Source organism: Pristiophorus japonicus, chromosome 6 (genome assembly GCF_044704955.1).
Source record: "Pristiophorus japonicus isolate sPriJap1 chromosome 6, sPriJap1.hap1, whole genome shotgun sequence".
NCBI classification, from domain to species: Eukaryota; Metazoa; Chordata; class Chondrichthyes; family Pristiophoridae; genus Pristiophorus; species Pristiophorus japonicus.
This window is the reverse complement of record NC_091982.1, coordinates 101,628,995-101,648,634: the sequence shown is the minus strand read 5'-3', so window position 1 is coordinate 101,648,634 and position 19,640 is coordinate 101,628,995. Positions and strand designations below refer to the sequence as shown.

The window sequence follows — 19,640 nt, the reverse complement described above, 5'->3', positions numbered from 1 at the left end:
GGGGAGCCCGGGGAGCTCGGTGAGTCTGGGGAGCCTAGGGAACATGGGGAGTCTGGGGAGCTCGGGGTGTTTGGGGAGTTCGTGGAGTCTGGGGAGCTCGGACAGCTTGGGGAGCCTGGGGAGCCTGGGGAGTCTGGGGAGCTCAGGGAGTCTGGGGTGTCTGGGGAGCTCGGGGAGCCTGGGGAGCTCGGGGAGCCTGGGGAGTCTGGGGAGCCTGGGGAGCTCGGGGAGTCTGGGGAGTCTGGGGAGTCTGGGGAGCCTGGGGAGCTCGGGGAGCCTGGGGAGTCTGGGGAGCCTGGGGATCTCGGGGAGTCTGGGGAGTCTGGGGAGATTGGGGAGCCTGGGGAGCTCGGGGCGTCTGGGGAGCCTGGGGAACACGGGGAGTCTGGGGAGTTTGGTGTGTCTGGGGAGTTTGGGGTGTCTGGGGAGTCTGGGGAGCCTGGGGAGTCTGGGGAGCCTGGGGAGCCTGGGTAGCTTGGGGAGCTCGGGGAGTCTGGAGAGTCTGGGGAGCCTGGGGAGCTTGGGGAGTCTGGGGAGTCTGGGGAGTTCGGGGTGCCTGGGGAATCTGGGGAGCCTGGGGAGTTCGGGGAGTCTGGGGAGTCTGGGGAGCCTGGGGAGTTCGGGGAGCCTGGGGAGTCTGGGGAGTCTGTGGAGCCTGGGGAGCACGGGGAGTCTGGGGAGTCTGGGGAACCCGGGGAGTCTGGGGAGCTCGGGGAGCCCAGGGAGCCCGCGGAGCTCGGAGAGCCCGGGGAGCCCGGGGAGCTCGGGGAGCCCGGGGAGCCTGGGGAGCTCAGGGAGTCTGGGGAGCCTGGCGTGTCTGGGGAGCTCAGGGAGTCTGGGGAGTCTGGGGAGCCTGGGGAGTCTGAGGAGCTCGGGGAGCCCGGGGAGCCTGGGGAGCTCGGGGAGTCTGGGGAACCCGGGGAGCCTGGGGAGCTCAGGGTGTCTAGGGAGCCTGGGGAGCTCGGGGAGTCTGGGGAGCTCGGGGAGCCCGGGGAGCTCGGGGAGTCCGGGGAGTTTAGGGAGCCTGGTGAACACGGGGAGTCTGGGGAGCTCGGGGAGCCTGGGGAGTCTGGGGAGCCTGGGGAGTCTGGGGAGCTCGGGGAGCCCGGGGAGCTCGGTGAGTCTGGGGAGCCTGGGTAACATGGGGAGTCTGGGGAGCTCGGGGTGTTTGCGGAGCTCGTGGAGTCTGGGGAGTTCGGATAGCTTGGGGAGCCTGGGGAGCCTGGGGAATCTGGGGAGTCTGGGAAGCCCGGGAAGTTGGGGAGCTCGGGGAGCTCGGGGAGTCTGGGGAGCTCGGGGAGCCTGGGGAGCTCGGGGAGCCTGGGGAGTCTGGGGAGCATGGGGAGCTCGGGGAGTCTGGGGAGTCTGTGGAGCCTGGGGAGCCCGGGGAGCCTGGGGAGTCTGGGGAGCCTGGGGAGCTCGGGGAGTCTGGGGAGCCTGGGGAGTCTGGGGAGCCTGGGGAGCCTGGGGACCTTGGGGAGCTTGGGGAGTCTGGGGAGTCTGGGGAGCCTGGGGAACACGGGGCGTCTGGGGAGCTCGGGGAGTTTGGGGTGTCTGGGGAGCTCAGGGAGTCTGGGGAGCCTGGGGAGTCTGGGGAGCTCGGGGAATCCGGGGAGCTCGGGGAGTCTGGAGAGTCTGGGGAGTCTGGGGAGTCTGGGGAACCCGGGGAGTCTGGGGAGCTCGGGGAGCCCGGGCAGCTCGGAGAGCCCGGGGAGCCTGGGGAGCTCGGGGAGCCTGCGGAGCACAGGGAATCTGGGGAGCCTGGGGTGTCTGGGGTGCTTGGGCAGTTTGGGGAGTCTGGGGAGCCTGGGGAGTCTGAGGAGCTCGGGGAGCCCGGGAAGCCTGGGGAGCTCGGGGAGTCTGTGGAGCCTGGGGAGCCTGGGGTGTCTGGGGAACCCGGGGAGCCTGGGGAGCTCGGGGTGTCTGGGGAGCCTGGGGAGCTCGGGGAGTCTGGGGAGCCTGGGGAGTCTGGGGAGTTCAGGGAGCCCGGGGAGCTCGGGTAGTCTGGGGAGTCTGGGGAGCCTGGGGAACACGGGGTGTTTGGGGTGTCTGGGGAGCCTAGGGAGTCTGGGGAGCCTGGGGAGTCTGGGAGCTCGGGGAGCCCGGGGAGCTCGGTGAGTCTGGGGAGCCTAGGGAACATGGGGAGTCTGGGGAGCTCGGGGTGTTTGGGGAGTTCGTGGACTCTGGGGAGCTCGGACAGCTTGGGGAGCCTGGGGAGCCTGGGGAGTCTGGGGAGTCTGGGAAGCCCGGGAAGCCTGGGGAGCTCGGGGAGCTCGGGGAGTCTGGGGAGTCTGGGGAGCTCGGGGAGCCTGGGGAGCTCGGGGAGTCTGGGGAACCCGGGGAGCCTGGGGAGCTCGGGGTGTCTGGGGAGCCTGGGGAGCTCGGGGAGTCTGGGGAGCCTGGGGAGTCTGGGGAGCTCGGGGAGCTCGGGTAGTCTGGGGAGTCTGGGGAGTTTGGTGTGTCTGGGGAGTTTGGGGTGTCTGGGGAGTCTGGGGAGCCTGGGGAGTCTGGGGAGCCTGGGGAGTCTGGGGAGCTCGGGGAGCCCAGGGAGCTCGGTGATTCTGGGGAGCCTAGGGAACATGGGGAGTCTGGGGAGCTCGGGGTGTTTGGGGAGTTCGTGGAGTCTGGGGAGCTCGGACAGCTTGGGGAGCCTGGGGAGCCTGGGGAGTCTGGGGAGCTCAGGGAGTCTGGGGAGTCTGGGGAGCTCGGGGAGCCTGGGGAGCTCGGGGAGCCTGGGGAGTCTGGGGAGCCTGGGGAGCTCGGGGAGTCTGGGGAGTCTGGGGAGTCTGGGGAGCCCGGGGAGCTCGGGGAGCCTGGGGAGTCTGGGGAGCCTGGGGATCTCGGGGAGTCTGGGGAGCCTGGGGAGCTCAGGGAGTCTGGGGAGCCTGGCGTGTCTGGGGAGCTCAGGGAGTCTGGGGAGTCTGGGGAGCCTGGGGAGTCTGAGGAGCTCGGGGAGCCCGGGGAGCCTGGGGAGCTCGGGAGTCTGGGGAACCCGGGGAGCCTGGGGAGCTCAGGGTGTCTAGGGAGCCTGGGGAGCTCGGGGAGTCTGGGGAGCTCGGGGAGCCCGGGGAGCTCGGGGAGTCTGGGGAGTTTGGGGAGCCTGGTGAACACGGGCAGTCTGGGGAGCTCGGGGAGCCTGGGGAGTCTGGGGAGCCTGGGGAGTCTGGGGAGCTCGGGGAGCCCGGGGAGCTCGGTGAGTCTGGGGAGCCTGGGTAACATGGGGAGTCTGGGGAGCTCGGGGTGTTTGCGGAGCTCGTGGAGTCTGGGGAGTTCGGATAGCTTGGGGTGCCTGGGGAGCCTGGGGAATCTGGGGAGTCTGGGAAGCCCGGGAAGTTGGGGAGCTCGGGGAGCTCGGGGAGTCTGGGGAGCTCGGGGAGTCTGGGGAGCTCGGGGAGCCTGGGGAGCTCGGGGAGCCTGGGGAGTCTGGGGAGCATGGGGAGCTCGGGGAGTCTGGGGAGCCTGGGGAGTCTGGGGAGCCTGGGGAGCCCGGGGAGCCTGGGGAGTCTGGGGAGCCTGGGGAGCTCGGGGAGTCTGGGGAGCCTGGGGAGTCTGGGGAGCCTGGGGAGCCTGGGGACCTTGGGGAGCTTGGGGAGTCTGGGGAGTCTGTGGAGCCTGGGGAACACGGGGCGTCTGGGGAGCTCGGGGAGTTTGGGGTGTCTGGGGAGCTCAGGGAGTCTGTGGAGCCTGGGGAGTCTGGGGAGCTCGGGGAATCCGGGGAGCTCGGGGAGTCTGGGGAGTCTGGGGAGCTTGGGGAGTCTGGGGAGTCTGGGGAGCCTGGGGAGCTCGGGGAGTCTGGAGAGTCTGGGGAGTCTGGGGAGCCTGGGGAGCTCGGGGAGTCTGGAGAGTCTGGGGAGTCTGGGGAGTCTGGGGAACCCGGGGAGTCTGGGGAGCTCGGGGAGCCCGGGCAGCTCGGAGAGCCCGGGGAGCCTGGGGAGCTCGGGGAGCCTGGGGAGCACAGGGAATCTGGGGAGCCTGGGGTGTCTGGGGTGCTTGGGCAGTTTGGGGAGTCTGGGGAGCCTGGGGAGTCTGAGGAGCTCGGGGAGCCCGGGAAGCCTGGGGAGCTCGGGGAGTCTGTGGAGCCTGGGGAGCCTGGGGTGTCTGGGGAACCCGGGGAGCCTGGGGAGCTCGGGGTGTCTGGGGAGCCTGGGGAGCTCGGGGAGTCTGGGGAGCCTGGGGAGTCTGGGGAGCTCAGGGAGCCCGGGGAGCTCGGGTAGTCTGGGGAGTCTGGGGAGCCTGGGGAACACGGGGTGTTTGGGGTGTCTGGGGAGCCTAGGGAGTCTGGGGAGCCTGGGGAGTCTGGGAGCTCGGGGAGCCCGGGGAGCTCGGTGAGTCTGGGGAGCCTAGGGAACATGGGGAGTCTGGGGAGCTCGGGGTGTTTGGGGAGTTCATGGACTCTGGGGAGCTCGGACAGCTTGGGGAGCCTGGGGAGCCTGGGGAGTCTGGGGAGTCTGGGAAGCCCGGGAAGCCTGGGGAGCTCGGGGAGCTCGGGGAGTCTGGGGAGTCTGGGGAGCTCGGGGAGCCTGGGGAGCTCGGGGAGCCTGGGGAGTCTGGAGAGCCTGGGGAGCTCGGGGAGTCTGGGGAGTCTGGGGAGTCTGGGATGCCCGGGAAGCCTGGGGAGCTCAGGGAGCTCGGGGAGTCTGGGGAGCTCGGGGAGTCTGGGGAGCTCGGGGAGCCTGGGGAGCTCGGGGAGCCTGGGGAGCATGGGGAGCTCGGGGAGTCTGGGGAGTCTGGGGAGTCTGGGGAGCCTGGGGAGCCTAGGGTGCCTGGGGAGTCTGGGGAGCCTGGGGAGCCTGGGGACCTTGGGGAGCTCGGGGAGTCTGGGGAGTCTGGGGAGCCTGGGGAACACGGGGAGTCTGGGGAGCTCGGGGAGTTTGGGGTGTCTGGGGAGCCTGGGGAGCTCAAGGAGTCTGGGGAGCCTGGGGAGTCTGGGGAGCTCGGGGAATCCGGGGAGCTCGGGGAGTCTGGGGAGTCTGGGGAGCCTGGGGAGCCTGGGGAACACGGGGATTCTGGCGAGTTTGGGGAGCTCATGGAGTCTGGGGAGCTCGGAGAGCTCGGGGAGCCTGGGGAGCCTGGGGAGTCTGGGGAGTCTGGGAAGCCCGGGGAGCCTGGGGAGCCTGGGGAGCTCGGGGAACTCGGGGAGTCTGGGGAGTCTGGGGAGCCTGGGGAGTCTGGGGAGCCTGGGGAGCCTGGGTAGCTTGGGGAGCTCGGGGAGTCTGGAGAGTCTGGGGAGCCTGGAGAGCTTGGGGAGTCTGGGGAGTCTGGGGAGCTCAGGGTGCCTGGGGAGTCTGGGGAGCCTGGGGAGTTCGGAGAGTCTGGGGAGTCTGGGGAGTCTGGGGAGCCTGGGGAGCTCGGGGAGCCTGGGGAGTCTGGGGAGTCTGTGGAGCCTGGGGAGCACGGGGAGTCTGGGGAGTCTGGGGAACCCGGGGAGTCTGGGGAGCTCGGGGAGCCCGGGGAGCTCGGAGAGCCCGGGGAGCCCGGGGAGCTCGGGGAGCCCGGGGAGCCTGGGGAGCTCAGGGAGTCTGGGGAGCCTGGGGTGTCTGGGGAGCTCAGGGAGTCTGGGGAGTCTGGGGAACCTGGGGAGTCTGAGGAGCTCGGGGAGCCCGCGGAGCCTGGGGAGCTCGGGGAGTCAGGGGAGCCTGGGGAGTCTGGGGAACCCGGGGAGCCTGGGGAGCTCGGGGTGTCTAGGGAGCCTGGGGAGCTCGGGGAGTCTGGGGAGTCTGGGGAGCTCGGGGTACCTGTGGAGTCTGGGGAGCCTGGGGAGCCTGGGGAGCTCGGGGAGTCTGGGGAGTCTGGGGAGCTCGGGGAGCCTGGGGAGTCTGGGGAGTCTGTGGAACCTGGGGAGCACGGGGAGTCTGGGGAGTCTGGGGAACCCGGGGAGCCTGGAGAGCTCGGGGAGCCCGGGGAGCCTGGGGAGTCTGGGGAGCCTGGGGATCTTGGGTTGTCTGGGGAACCCGAGGAGTCTGGGGAACCCGGGGAGCCCGGGGAGCTCAGGGAGCCCGGGGAGTCCAGGGAGTCTGGGGAGCTCAGGGAGCCCGGGGGAGACCAGGGAGCGTGGAAAGCTCGGGCAGCCTGGGGAGCTCGGGGAGCCCGGGGAGCCTGGGGAGTCTGGGGAGCTCGGGGAGCCCGGGAAGCCCGGGGAGGCAGGGGAGCCTGGGGAGGCTGGGGAGCCTGGGGAGCCTGGGGAGCTCGGGGAGCCTGGGGAGTCTGGGGAGCTCGGGGAGCCTGGGGAGTCTGGGGAGCTCGGGGAGCCCGGGGAGCTCGGGGAGTCTGGGGAGCCTGGGGAACACGGGGAGTCTGGGGAGCTCGGGGAGTGTGGGGTGTCTGGGGAGCCTGGGGAGTCTGGGGAGCTCGGGGAGCCTGGGGAGTCTGGGGAGTCTGGGAAGCCCGGGGAGCCTGGGGAGTCTGGGGAGTCTGGGGAGTCTGGGGAGCTCGGGGAGTCTGGGGAGCCTGGGGAGGCTGGGGAGCTTGTGGAGCTTGGGGAGCCTGGGGAGTCTGGGGACCGGGCAGCTCGGGGAGTCTGGGGAGTCTGGGGAGCCTGGGGAGCTTGGGGAGTCTGGGGAGTCTGGGGAATCTGGGGAACCCGGGGAGCCTGCGGAGCCCGGGGTGCTCGGGGAGTCTGGGGAGTCTGGGGAGCCTGGGGAACACGAGGAGTCTGGGGAGCTCGGGGGGTTTGGGGTGTCTGGGGAGCCTGGGGAGTCTGGGGAGCTCGGGGAGTCTGGGGAGCCTGGGGAGTCTGGGGAGCTCGGGGAGCCTGAGGAGTCTGGGGAGTCTGGGAAGCCCGGGGAGCCTGGTGAGCCTGGGGAGCTCGGGGACCTCGGGGAGTATGGGGAGTCTGGGGAGCCTGGGGAGTCTGGGGAGCTTGGGGAGCTCGGGGAGCCTGGGGAGTCTGGGGACCGGGGAGTCTGGGGAGTCTGGGGAGCCTGGGGAGCACGGGGAGTCTGGGGAGTCTGGGGAACCCGGGGAGTCTGGAGAGCTCGCGGAGCCCGGGGAGCCCGGGGAGCCTGGGGAGCTCAGGGAGCCCGGGGAGCCTGGGGAGGTCAGGGAGTCTGGGGAGCCTGGGGTGTCTGGGGAGCTCGGGGAGTCTGGGTGTCTGGGGAGCCTGGGGAGTCTGAGGAACTCGGGGAGCCCGGGGAGCCTGGGGAGCTCGGGGAGTCTGGGGAGCCTGGGGAGTCTGGGGAACCGGGGGAGCCTGCGGAGCCCGGGGAGCTCGGGGAGTCTGGGGAGTCTGGGGAGTCTGGGGAGCCTGGGGAACACGGGGAGCTCGGGGAGCTCGGGGAGCCCGGGGAGCCTGGGGAGCTCCGGGAGCCTGGGGAGCTCGGGGAGCTCGGGGAGCCTGGGGAGTCTGGGGGGCCTGGGGATCTTGGGTTGTCTGGGGAACCCTGGGAGTCTGGGGAACCCGGGGAGCTCGGGGAGCCCGGGGAATCCAGGGAGTCTGGGGAGCTCAGGGAGCCCGGGGGAGTCCAGGGAGCGTGGAAAGCTCGGGCAGCCTGGGGAGCTCGGGGAGCCCGGGGAGCCTGGGGAGTCTGGGGACCGGGGAGTCTGGAGAGCCTGGGGAGCTTGGGGAGTCTGGGGAGTCTGGGGAGTCTGGGGAGTCTGGGGAGCCTGGGGAGCCTGGGGAGTCTGGGGAATCTGTGGAGCCTGGGGAGCACGGGGAGTCTGGGGAGTCTGGGGAACCCGGGGAGTCTGGGGAGCTCGGGGAGCCCGGGGAGCTCGGAGAGCCCGGGGAGCCTGGGGAGCTCGGGGAGCCTGGGGAGCTCAGGGAGTCTGGGGAGCTCGGGGAGCCTGGTGAGCTCGGGGAGTCTGGGGAGCCTGGGGAGTCTGGGGAGCTCAGAGAGCCCGGGGAGTCTGTGGAGTCTGGGGAGCCTGAGGAACACGGGGAGTTTGGGGTGTCTGGGGAGCCTGGGGAGTCTGGGGAGCCTGGGAAGTCTGGGGAGCCTGGGGAGTCTGGGGAGGTCGGGGAGCCTGGGGAGCTTGGTGAGTCTGGGGCGTCCGGAGAGCCTGGGGAGTCTGGGGAGCCAAGTGAGCCCGGGGAGCTCGGGGAGCTCGGGGAACCTGGGGAGCCTGGGGAGCTCGGGGAGCCTGGGGAGCTCGGGGAGCCTGGGGAGTCTGGGGAGTCTGGGGAGCCTGGGGATCTTGGGTTGTCTGGGGAACCCGGGGAGTCTGGGGTACCCGGGGAGCCCGGGGAGCTGAGGGAGCCCGGGGAGTCCAGGGAGTCTGGGGAGCTCAGGGAGCCCGGGGGAGTCCAGGGAGCGTGGAAAGCTCGGGCAGCCTGGGGAGCTCGGGGAGCCCGGGGAGCCTGGGGAGTCTGGGGAGCTCGGGGAGCCCGGGAAGCCCGGGGAGGCAGGGGAGCCTGGGGATGCTGGGGAGCCTGGGGAGCCTGGGGAGCTCGGGGAGCCTGGGGATTCTGGGGAGCTCGGGGAGCCCGGGGAGCACGGGGAGTCTGGGGAGCCTGGGGAACACGGGGAGTCTGTGGAGCTCGGGGATTTTGGGGTGTCTGGGGAGCCTGGGGAATCTGGGGAGCTCGGGGAGCCTGGGGAGTCTGGGGAGTCTGGGAAGCCCGGGGAGCCAGGGGAGTCTGGGGAGTCTGGGGAGCTCGGGGAGTCTGGGGAGCCTGGGGAGGCTGGGGAGCTTGGGGAGCTCGGGAAGCCTGGGGAGTCTGGGGACCGGGGAGCTCAGGGAGTCTGAGGAGTCTGGGGAGCCTGGGGAGCTTGGGGAGTCTGGGGAGTCTGGGGAGCTCGGGGTACCTGGGGAGTCTGGGGAACCCGGGGAGCCTGGGGAGCCTGGGGAGCCCGGGGAGCTCGGGGAGCTCGGGGAGCCCGGGGAGCCTGGGGAGCTCAGGGAGTCCTGGGGAGCTCGGGGAGCTCGGGGAGCCTGGGGAGTCTGGGGAGCCTTGGGATTTTGGGTTGTCTAGGGAACCCGGGGAGTCTGGGGAACCCGGGGAGCCCGGGGAGCTCAGGGAGCCCGGGGAGTCCAGGGAGTCTGGGGAGCTCAGGGAGCCCGGGGGAGACCAGGGAGCGTGGAAAGCTCGGGCAGCCTGGGGAGCTCGGGGAGCCCGGGGAGCCTGGGGAGTCTGGGGAGCTCGGGGAGCCCGGGAAGCCCGGGGAGGCAGGGGAGCCTGGGGAGGCTGGGGAGCCTGGGGAGCCTGGGGAGCTCGGGGAGCCTGGGGAGCTCGGGGAGCCTGGGGAGTCTGGGGAGCTCGGGGAGCCCGGGGAACTCGGGGAGTCTGGGGAGCCTGGGGAACACGGGGAGTCTGGGGAGCTCGGGGAGTGTGGGGTGTCTGGGGAGTCTGGGGAGCTCGGGGAGCCTGGGGAGTCTGGGGAGTCTGGGAAGCCCGGGGAGCCTGGGGAGTCTGGGGAGTCTGGGGAGCTCGGGGAGTCTGGGGAGCCTGGGGAGCTTGGGGAGCTTGGGGAGCCTGGGGAGTCTGGGGACCGGGCAGCTCGGGGAGTCTGGGGAGTGTGGGGAGCCTGGGAAGCTTGGGGAGTCTGGGGAGCTCGGGGTACCTGGGGAGTCTGGGGAGCCTGGGGAGCCTGGGGAGCTCGGGGAGTCTGGGGAGTCTGGGGAGCCTGGGGTGCTCGGGGTGCCTGGGGTGTCTGGGGAGTCTGTGGAGCCTGGGGAGCACGGGGAGTATGGGAATTCTGGGGAACCCGGGGAGTCTGGAGAGCTCGGGGAGCCCGGGGAGCCTGGGGAGCTCGGGGAGCCCGGGGAGCCTGGGGAGCTCAGGGAGTCTGGGGAGCCTGGGGTGTCTGGGGAGCTCGGGGAGTCTGGGGAGTCTGGGGAGCCTGGGGAGTCTGAGGAATTCGGGGAGCCCGGGGAGCCTGGGGAGCTCGGGGAGTCTGGGGAGCCTGGGGAGTCTGGGGAACCCGGGGAGCCTGCGGAGCCCGGGGAGCTCGGGGAGTCAGGGGAGTCTGGGGACCCTGGGGAACACGGGGAGTCTGGGGAGCTCGGGGAGATTGGGGTGTCTGGGGAGCCTGGGGAGTCTGGGGAGCTCGGGGAGTCTGGGGAGCCTGGGGAGTCTGGGGAGCTCGGGGAGCTCGGGGAGCCTGGGGAGTCTGGGGAGTCTGGGAAGCCCGGGGAGCCTGGGGAGCCTGGGGTGCTCGGGGACCTCGGGGAGTATGGGGAGTCTGGGGAGCCTGGGGAGCCTGGGGAGTCTGGGGAGCCTGGGGAGCTTGGGGAGCTCGGTGAGCCTGGGGAGTCTGGGGAGCCTGGGGAGCTTGGGGAGTCTGGGGAGTCTGGGGAGCCTGGGGAGCTCGGGGAGTCTGGAGAGTCTGGAGAGTCTGGGGAGTCTGGGGAGCCTGGGGAGCCTGGGGTGTCTGGGGAGTCTGTGGAGCCTGGGGAGCACGGGGAGTCTGGGGAGTCTGGGGAACCCGGGGAGTCTGGGGAGCTCGGGGAGCCCGGGGAGCTCGGAGAGCCCGGGGAGCCTGGGGAGCTCGGGGAGCCTGGGGAGCTCAGGGAATCTGGGGAGCCTGGGGTGCTTGGGGAGTCTGGGGAGTCTGGGGAGCCTGGGGAGTCTGAGGAGCTCGGGGAGCCCGGGAAGCCTGGGGAGCCTGGGGAGTCTGGGGAGCCTGGGGAGCCTGGGGAGTCTGGGGAACCCGGGGAGCCTGGGGAGCCTGGGGTGTCTGGGGAGCCTGGGGAGCTCGGGGAGTCTGGGGAGCCTGGGGAGTCTGGGGAGCTCAGGGAGCCCGGGGAGCTCGGGTAGTCTGGGGAGTCTGGGGAACACGGGGTGTTTGGGGTGTCTGGGGAGCCTGGGGAGTCTGGGGAGCCTGGGGAGTCTGGGGAGCTCGGGGAGCCCGGGGAGCTCGGTGAGTCTGGGGAGCCTAGGGAACATGGGGAGTCTGGGGAGCTCGGGGTGTTTGGGGAGTTCGTGGAGTCTGGGGAGCTCGGACAGCTTGGGGAGCCTGGGGAGCCTGGGGAGTCTGGGGAGCTCAGGGAGTCTGGGGAGTCTGGGGAGCTCGGGGAGCCTGGGGAGCTCGGGGAGCCTGGGGAGTCTGGGGAGCCTGGGGAGCTCGGGGAGTCTGGGGAGTCTGGGGAGTCTGGGGAGCCTGGGGAGCTCGGGGAGCCTGGGGAGTCTGGGGAGCCTGGGGATCTCGGGGAGTCTGGGGAGTCTGGGGAGCCTGGGGAGCCTGGGGAGTCTGGGGAGCCTGGGGAGCCTGGGTAGCTTGGGGAGCTCGGGGAGTCTGGAGAGTCTGGGGAGCCTGGGGAGCTTGGGGAGTCTGGGGAGTCTGGGGAGTTCGGGGTGCCTGGGGAATCTGGGGAGCCTGGGGAGTTCGGGGAGTCTGGGGAGTCTGGGGAGCCTGGGGAGTTCGGGGAGCCTGGGGATTCTGGGGAGTCTGTGGAGCCTGGGGAGCACGGGGAGTCTGGGGAGTCTGGGGAACCCGGGGAGTCTGAGGAGCTCGGGGAGCCCGGGGAGCCCGGGGAGCTCGGAGAGCCCGGGGAGCCCGGGGAGCTCGGGGAGCCCGGGGAGCCTGGGGAGCTCAGGGAGTCTGGGGAGCCTGGCGTGTCTGGGGAGCTCAGGTAGTCTGGGGAGTCTGGGGAGCCTGGGGAGTCTGAGGAGCTCGGGGAGCCCGGGGAGCCTGGGGAGCTCGGGGAGTCTGGGGAACCCGGGGAGCCTGGGGAGCTCAGGGTGTCTAGGGAGCCTGGGGAGCTCGGGGAGTCTGGGGAGCTCGGGGAGCCCGGGGAGCTCGGGGAGTCTGGGGAGTTTGGGGAGCCTGGTGAACACGGGGAGCCTGGGGAGTCTGGGGAGCCTGGGGAGTCTGGGGAGCCTGGGGAGTCTGGGGAGCTCGGGGAGCCCGGGGAGCTCGGTGAGTCTGGGGAGCCTGGGTAACATGGGGAGTCTGGGAAGCTCTGGGTGTCTGGGGAGCCTGGGGAGCTCGGGGAGTCTGGGGAGCCTGGGGAACATGGGGAGTCTGGGGAGCTCGGGGTGTTTGGGGAGTTCGTGGACTCTGGGGAGCTTGGACAGCTTGGGGAGCCTGGGGAGTCTGGGGAGTCTGGGAAGCCCGGGAAGCCTGGGGAGCTCGGGGAGCTCGGGGAGTCTGGGGAGTCTGGGGAGCTCAGGGAGCCTGGGGAGTCTGGGGAGCCTGGGGAGTCTGGGGAGCTCGGGGAGCCCGGGGAGCTCGGTGATTCTGGGGAGTCTGGGGAACCCGGGGAGCCTGGGGAGCTCGGGGTGTCTGGGGAGCCTGGGGAGCTCGGGGAGTCTGGGGAGCCTGGGGAGTCTGGGGAGCTCAGGGAGCCCGGGGAGCTCGGGTAGTCTGGGGAGTCTGGGGAGCCTGGGGAACACGGGGTGTTTGGGGTGTCTGGGGAGCCTAGGGAGTCTGGGGAGCCTGGGGAGTCTGGGAGCTCGGGGAGCCAGGTGAGCTCGGTGAGTCTGGGGAGCCTAGGGAACATGGGGAGTCTGGGGAGCTCGGGGTGTTTGGGGAGTTCGTGGACTCTGGGGAGCTTGGACAGCTTGGGGAGCCTGGGGAGCCTGGGGAGTCTGGGGAGTCTGGGAAGCCCGGGAAGCCTGGGGAGCTCGGGGAGCTCGGGGAGTCTGGGGAGTCTGGGGAGCTCGGGGAGCCTGGGGAGCTCGGGGAGCCTGGGGAGTCTGGGGAGCCTGGGGAGCTCGGGGAGTCTGAGGAGTCTGGGGAGTCTGGGGAGCCTGGGGAGCTCGGGGAGCCTGTGGAGTCTGGGGAGCCTGGGGATCTCGGGGAGTCTGGGGAGCCTGGGGAGTCTGGGGAGCCTGGGGAGCCTGGGGAGCTCGGGGAGTCTGGGGAGCTCGGGGCATCTGGGGAGCCTGGGGAACATGGCGAGTCTGGGGAGCTCGGGGAGTTTGGTGTGTCTGGGGAGTTTGGGGTGTCTGGGGAGTCTGGGGAGCCTGGGGAGTCTGGGGAGCCTGGGGAGCCTGGGTAGCTTGGGGAGCTCGGGGAGTCTGGAGAGTCTGGGGATCCTGGGGAGCTTGGGGAGTCTGGGGAGTCTGGGGAGTTCGGGGTGCCTGGGAAGTCTGGGGAGCCTGGGGAGTTCAGGGAGTCTGGGGAGCCTGGGGAGCTCTGGGAGCCTGGGGAGTCTGGGGAATCTGTGGAGCCTGGGGAGCACGGGGAGTCTGGGGAGTCTGGGGAACCCGGGGAGCTCGGGGAGCTCGGAGAGCCCGGGGAGCCCGGGGAGCTCGGGGAGCCCGGGGAGCCTGGGGAGCTCAGGGAGTCTGGGGAGCCTGGGGTGTCTGGGGAGCTCAGGGAGTCTGGGGAGTCTGGGGAGACTGGGGAGTCTGAGGAGCTCGGGGAGCCCGAGGAGCCTGGGGTGCTCGGGGAGTCTGGGGAACCCGGGGAGCTCGGGGTGTCTAGGGAGCCTGGGGAGCTCGGGGAGTCTGGGGAGTCTGGGGAGCTCGGGGAGCCCGGGGAGCTCGGGGAGTCTGGGGAGTTTGGGGAGCCTGGGGAACACGGGGAGTCTGGGGAGACCGGGGAGTTTGGGGTGTCTGGGGAGCCTGGGGAGTCTGGGGAGCCTGGGGAGTCTGGGGAGCTCAGGGAGCCCGGGGAGCTCGGTGAGTCTGGGGAGCCTGGGGAACATGGGGAGTCTGGGGAGCTCGGGGTGTTTGGGGAGCTCGTGGAGCCTGGGGAGTTCGGATAGCTTGGGGAGCCTGGGGAGCCTGGGGAATCTGGGGAGTCTGGGATGCCCGGGAAGCCTGGGGAGCTCAGGGAGCTCGGGGAGTCTGGGGAGCTCGGGGAGTCTGGGGAGCTCGGGGAGCCTGGGGAGCTCGGGGAGCCTGGGGAGTCTGGGGAGCATGGGGAGCTCGGGGAGTCTGGGGAGTCTGGGGAGCCTGGGGAGCCCGGGGAGCCTGGGGAGTCTGGGGAGCCTGGGGAGCTCGGGGAGTCTGGGGAGCCTGGGGAGTCTGGGGAGCCTGGGGAGCCTGGGGACCTTGGGGAGCTCGGGAAGTCTGGGGAGTCTGGGGAGCCTGGGGAACACGGGGAGTCTGGGGAGCTCGGGGAGTTTGGGATGTCTGGGGAGCCTGGGGAGCTCAAGGAGTCTGGGGAGCCTGGGGAGTCTGGGGAGCTCGGGGAATCCGGGGAGCTCGGGGAGTCTGGGGAGTCTGGGGAGCCTGGGGAGCCTGGGGAACACGGGGATTCTGGCGAGTTTGGGGAGCTCATTGAGTCTGGGGAGCTCGGGGAGCCCGGGGAGCTCGGTGATTCTGGGGAGTCTGGGGAACCCGGGGAGCCTGGGGAGCTCGGGGTGTCTGGGGAGCCTGGGGAGCTCGGGGAGTCTGGGGAGCCTGGGGAGTCTGGGGAGCTCAGGGAGCCCGGGGAGCTCGGGTAGTCTGGGGAGTCTGGGGAGCCTGGGGAACACGGGGTGTTTGGGGTGTCTGGGGAGCCTAGGGAGTCTGGGGAGCCTGGGGAGTCTGGGAGCTCGGGGAGCCAGGTGAGCTCGGTGAGTCTGGGGAGCCTAGGGAACATGGGGAGTCTGGGGAGCTCGGGGTGTTTGGGGAGTTCGTGGACTCTGGGGAGCTTGGACAGCTTGGGGAGCCTGGGGAGCCTGGGGAGTCTGGGGAGTCTGGGAAGCCCGGGAAGCCTGGGGAGCTCGGGGAGCTCGGGGAGTCTGGGGAGTCTGGGGAGCTCGGGGAGCCTGGGGAGCTCGGGGAGCCTGGGGAGTCTGGGGAGCCTGGGGAGCTCGGGGAGTCTGAGGAGTCTGGGGAGTCTGGGGAGCCTGGGGAGCTCGGGGAGCCTGTGGAGTCTGGGGAGCCTGGGGATCTCGGGGAGTCTGGGGAGCCTGGGGAGTCTGGGGAGCCTGGGGAGCCTGGGGAGCTCGGGGAGTCTGGGGAGCTCGGGGCATCTGGGGAGCCTGGGGAACATGGCGAGTCTGGGGAGCTCGGGGAGTTTGGTGTGTCTGGGGAGTTTGGGGTGTCTGGGGAGTCTGGGGAGCCTGGGGAGTCTGGGGAGCCTGGGGAGCCTGGGTAGCTTGGGGAGCTCGGGGAGTCTGGAGAGTCTGGGGATCCTGGGGAGCTTGGGGAGTCTGGGGAGTCTGGGGAGTTCGGGGTGCCTGGGAAGTCTGGGGAGCCTGGGGAGTTCAGGGAGTCTGGGGAGCCTGGGGAGCTCTGGGAGCCTGGGGAGTCTGGGGAATCTGTGGAGCCTGGGGAGCACGGGGAGTCTGGGGAGTCTGGGGAACCCGGGGAGCTCGGGGAGCTCGGAGAGCCCGGGGAGCCCGGGGAGCTCGGGGAGCCCGGGGAGCCTGGGGAGCTCAGGGAGTCTGGGGAGCCTGGGGTGTCTGGGGAGCTCAGGGAGTCTGGGGAGTCTGGGGAGACTGGGGAGTCTGAGGAGCTCGGGGAGCCCGAGGAGCCTGGGGTGCTCGGGGAGTCTGGGGAACCCGGGGAGCTCGGGGTGTCTAGGGAGCCTGGGGAGCTCGGGGAGTCTGGGGAGTCTGGGGAGCTCGGGGAGCCCGGGGAGCTCGGGGAGTCTGGGGAGTTTGGGGAGCCTGGGGAACACGGGGAGTCTGGGGAGACCGGGGAGTTTGGGGTGTCTGGGGAGCCTGGGGAGTCTGGGGAGCCTGGGGAGTCTGGGGAGCTCAGGGAGCCCGGGGAGCTCGGTGAGTCTGGGGAGCCTGGGGAACATGGGGAGTCTGGGGAGCTCGGGGTGTTTGGGGAGCTCGTGGAGCCTGGGGAGTTCGGATAGCTTGGGGAGCCTGGGGAGCCTGGGGAATCTGGGGAGTCTGGGATGCCCGGGAAGCCTGGGGAGCTCAGGGAGCTCGGGGAGTCTGGGGAGCTCGGGGAGTCTGGGGAGCTCGGGGAGCCTGGGGAGCTCGGGGAGCCTGGGGAGTCTGGGGAGCATGGGGAGCTCGGGGAGTCTGGGGAGTCTGGGGAGCCTGGGGAGCCCGGGGAGCCTGGGGAGTCTGGGGAGCCTGGGGAGCTCGGGGAGTCTGGGGAGCCTGGGGAGTCTGGGGAGCCTGGGGAGCCTGGGGACCTTGGGGAGCTCGGGAAGTCTGGGGAGTCTGGGGAGCCTGGGGAACACGGGGAGTCTGGGGAGCTCGGGGAGTTTGGGATGTCTGGGGAGCCTGGGGAGCTCAAGGAGTCTGGGGAGCCTGGGGAGTCTGGGGAGCTCGGGGAATCCGGGGAGCTCGGGGAGTCTGGGGAGTCTGGGGAGCCTGGGGAGCCTGGGGAACACGGGGATTCTGGCGAGTTTGGGGAGCTCATTGAGTCTGGGGAGCTCGGAGAGCTCGGGGAGCCTGGGGAGCCTGGGGAGTCTGGGGAGTCTGGGAAGCCCGGGGAGCCTGGGGAGCCTGGGGAGCTCGGGGAACTCGGGGAGTCTGGGGAGTCTGGGGAGCCTGGGGAGTCTGGGGAGCCTGGGGAGCCTGGGTAGCTTGGGGAGCTCGGGGAGTCTGGAGAGTCTGGGGAGCCTGGGGAGCTTGGGGAGTCTGGGGAGTCTGGGGAGCTCAGGGTGCCTGGGGAGTCTGGGGAGCCTGGGGAGTTCGGAGAGTCTGGGGAGTCTGGGGAGTCTGGGGAGCCTGGGGAGCTCAGGGAGCCTGGGGAGTCTGGGGAGTCTGTGGAGCCTGGGGAGCACGGGGAGTCTGGGGAGTCTGGGGAACCCGGGGAGTCTGGGGAGCTCGGGGAGCCCGGGGAGCCTGGGGAGCTCAGGGAGTCTGGGGAGCCTGGGGTGTCTGGGGAGCTCAGGGAGTCTGGGGAGTCTGGGGAGCCTGGGGAGTCTGAGGAGCTCGGGGAGCCCGGGGAGCCTGGGGAGCTCGGGGAGTCAGGGGAGCCTGGGGAGTCTGGGGAACCCGGGGAGCCTGGGGAGCTCGGGGTGTCTAGGGAGCCTGGGGAGCTCGGGGAGTCTGGGGAGTCTGGGGAGCTCGGGGTACCTGGGGAGTCTGGGGAGCCTGGGGAGCCTGGGGAGCTCGGGGAGTCTGGGGAGTCTGGGGAGCTCGGGGAGCCTGGGGAGTCTGGGGAGTCTGTGGAACCTGGGGAGCACGGGGAGTCTGGGGAGTCTGGGGAACCCGGGGAGCCTGGAGAGCTCGGGGAGCCCGGGGAGCCTGGGGAGTCTGGGGAGCCTGGGGATCTTGGGTTGTCTGGGGAACCCGGGGAGTCTGGGGAACCCGGGGAGCCCGGGGAGCTCAGGGAGCCCGGGGAGTCCAGGGAGTCTGGGGAGCTCAGGGAGCCCGGGGGAGACCAGGGAGCGTGGAAAGCTCGGGCAGCCTGGGGAGCTCGGGGAGCCCGGGGAGCTCGGGGAGCCCGGGAAGCCCGGGGAGCCCGGGAAGCCCGGGGAGGCAGGGGAGCCTGGGGAGGCTGGGGAGCCTGGGGAGCTCGGGGAGCCTGGGGAGTCTGGGGAGCTCGGGGAGCCTGGGGAGTCTGGGGAGCTCGGGGAGCCCGGGGAGCTCGGGGAGTCTGGGGAGCCTGGGGAACACGGGGAGTCTGGGGAGCTCGGGGAGTGTGGGGTGTCTGGGGAGCCTGGGGAGTCTGGGGAGCTCGGGGAGCCTGGGGAGTCTGGGGAGTCTGGGAAGCCCGGGGAGCCTGGGGAGTCTGGGGAGTCTGGGGAGTCTGGGGAGCTCGGGGAGTCTGGGGAGCCTGGGGAGGCTGGGGAGCTTGTGGAGCTTGGGGAGCCTGGGGAGTCTGGGGACCGGGCAGCTCGGGGAGTCTGGGGAGTCTGGGGAGTCTGGGGAGCCTGGGGAGCCTGGGGAGCTTGGGGAGTCTGGGGAATCTGGGGAACCTGGGGAGCCTGCGGAGCCCGGGGAGCTCGGGGAGTCTGGGGAGTCTGGGGAGCCTGGGGAACACGAGGAGTCTGGGGAGCTCGGGGGGTTTGGGGTGTCTGGGGAGCCTGGGGAGTCTGGGGAGCTCGGGGAGTCTGGGGAGCCTGGGGAGTCTGGGGAGCTCGGGGAGCTCGGGGAGCCTGGGGAGTCTGGGGAGTCTGGGAAGCCCGGGGAGCCTGGGGAGCCTGGGGAGCTCGGGGACCTCGGGGAGTATGGGGAGTCTGGGGAGCCTGGGGAGTCTGGGGAGCTTGGGGAGCTCGGGGAGCCTGGGGAGTCTGGGGACCGGGGAGTCTGGGGAGTCTGGGGAGCCTGGGGAGCTTGGGGAGTCTGGGGAGTCTGGGGAGCCTGGGGAGCTCGGGGAGTCTGGAGAGTCTGGGGAGTCTGGGGAGCCTGGGGAGCCTGGGGAGCCTGGGGAGTCTGGGGAGTCTGTGGAGCCTGGGGAGCACGCGGAGTCTGGGGAACCCGGGGAGTCTGGGGAGCTCGGGGAGCCCGGGGAGCTCGGAGAGCCCGGGGAGCCTGGGGAGCTCGGGGAGCCTGGGGAGCTCAGGGAATCTGGGGAGCCTGGGGTGTCTGGGGTGCTTGGGGAGTCTGGGGAGTCTGGGGAGCCTGGGGAGTCTGAGGAGCTCGGGGAGCCCGGGAAGCCTGGGGAGCTCGGGGAGTCTGGGGAGCCTGGGGAGTCTGGGGAACCCGGGGAGCCTGGGGAGCTCGGGGTGTCTGGGGAGCCTGGGGAGCTCGGGGAGTCTGGGGAGCCTGGGGAGTCTGGGGAGCTCAGGCAGCCCGGGGAGCTCGGGTAGTCTGGGGAGTCTGGGGAACACGGGGTGTCTGGGGAGCCTGGGGAGTCTGGGGAGCCTGGGGAGTCTGGGGAGCTCGGGGAGCCCAGGGAGCTCGGTGAGTCTGGGGAGCCTAGGGAACATGGGGAATCTGGGGAGCTCGGGGTGTTTGGGGAGTTCGTGGAATCTGGGGAGCTCGGACAGCTTGGGGAGCCTGGGGAGCCTGGGGAGTCTGGGGAGTCTGGGAAGCCCGGGAAGCCTGGGGAGCTCGGGGAGCTCGGGGAGTCTGGGGAGTCTGGGGAGCTCGGGGAGCCTGGGGAGCTCGGGGAGCCTGGGGAGTCTGGGGAGCCTGGGGAGCTGGGGGAGTCTGGGGAGTCTGGGGAGTCTGGGGAGCCTGGGGAGCTCGGGGAGCCTGGGGAGTCTGGGGAGCCTGGGGATCTCGGGGAGTCTGGGGAGCCTGGGGAGCCTGGGGAGCTCGGGGAGTCTGGGGAGCTCGGGGCGTCTGGGGTGCCTGGGGATCACGGGGAGTCTGGGGAGCTCGGGGAGTTTGGTGTGTCTGGGGAGTTTGGGGTGTCTGGGGAGTCTGGGGAGCCTGGGGAGACTGGGTAGCTTGGGGAGCTCGGGGAGTCTGGAGAGTCTGGGGAGCCTGGGGAGCTTGGGGAGTCTGGGGAGTCTGGGGAGTTCGGGGTGCCTGGGGAATCTGGGGAGCCTGGGGAGTTTGGGGAGTCTGGGGAATCTGGGGAGCCTGGGGAGTTCGGGGAGCCTGGGGAGTCTGGGGAGTCTGTGGAGCCTGAGGAGCACGGGTAGTCTGGGGAGTCTGGGGAACGCGGGGAGTCTGGTGAGCTCGGGGAGCCCGGGGAACGCGGGGAGCTCGGAGAGCCCGGGGAGCCCAGGGAGCTCGGGGAGCCCGGGGAGCCTGGGGAACCCGGGGAGTCTGGGGCGCTCGGGGAGCCCGGGGAGCTCGGAGAGCCCGGGGAGCCTGGGGAGCTCGGGGAGCCTGGGGAGCTCAGGGAATCTGGGGAGCCTGGGGTGTCTGGGGTGCTTGGGGAGTCTGGGGAGTCTGGGGAGCCTGGGGAGCCCGGGGAGCCTGGGGAGTCTGGGGAGCCTGGGGAGCTCGGGGAGCCCGGGGAGCTCGGGGAGTCTGGGGAGTTTGGGGAGCCTGGGGAACATGGGGAGTCT

The 19,640-nt window shown here is 71.3% G+C and overlaps 1 protein-coding gene across 1 annotated transcript; it reads left to right on the top strand.

Moving 5' to 3' along the window:
- Positions 1 to 43: 43 nt before the first annotated feature.
- LOC139266146 (collagen alpha-1(VII) chain-like) lies at positions 44 to 18,824 on the top strand (the record flags this gene model as incomplete). The annotated part of the gene is given in 19 exon segments (XM_070883991.1): positions 44 to 77; positions 1,633 to 1,858; positions 3,024 to 3,193; positions 3,280 to 4,163; positions 4,952 to 5,158; positions 5,762 to 6,140; positions 8,178 to 8,251; positions 8,735 to 8,788; positions 9,268 to 9,330; positions 9,869 to 10,321; positions 11,066 to 11,113; positions 12,883 to 13,569; positions 13,789 to 13,961; positions 15,029 to 15,587; positions 15,681 to 15,994; positions 16,469 to 16,579; positions 16,914 to 17,211; positions 17,398 to 17,577; positions 18,090 to 18,824. Coding segments are annotated over 19 exon segments (5,649 nt in total), but the record flags the coding sequence as incomplete, so codon positions are not given.
- Between the last annotated feature and the right edge of the window lie 816 nt (positions 18,825 to 19,640).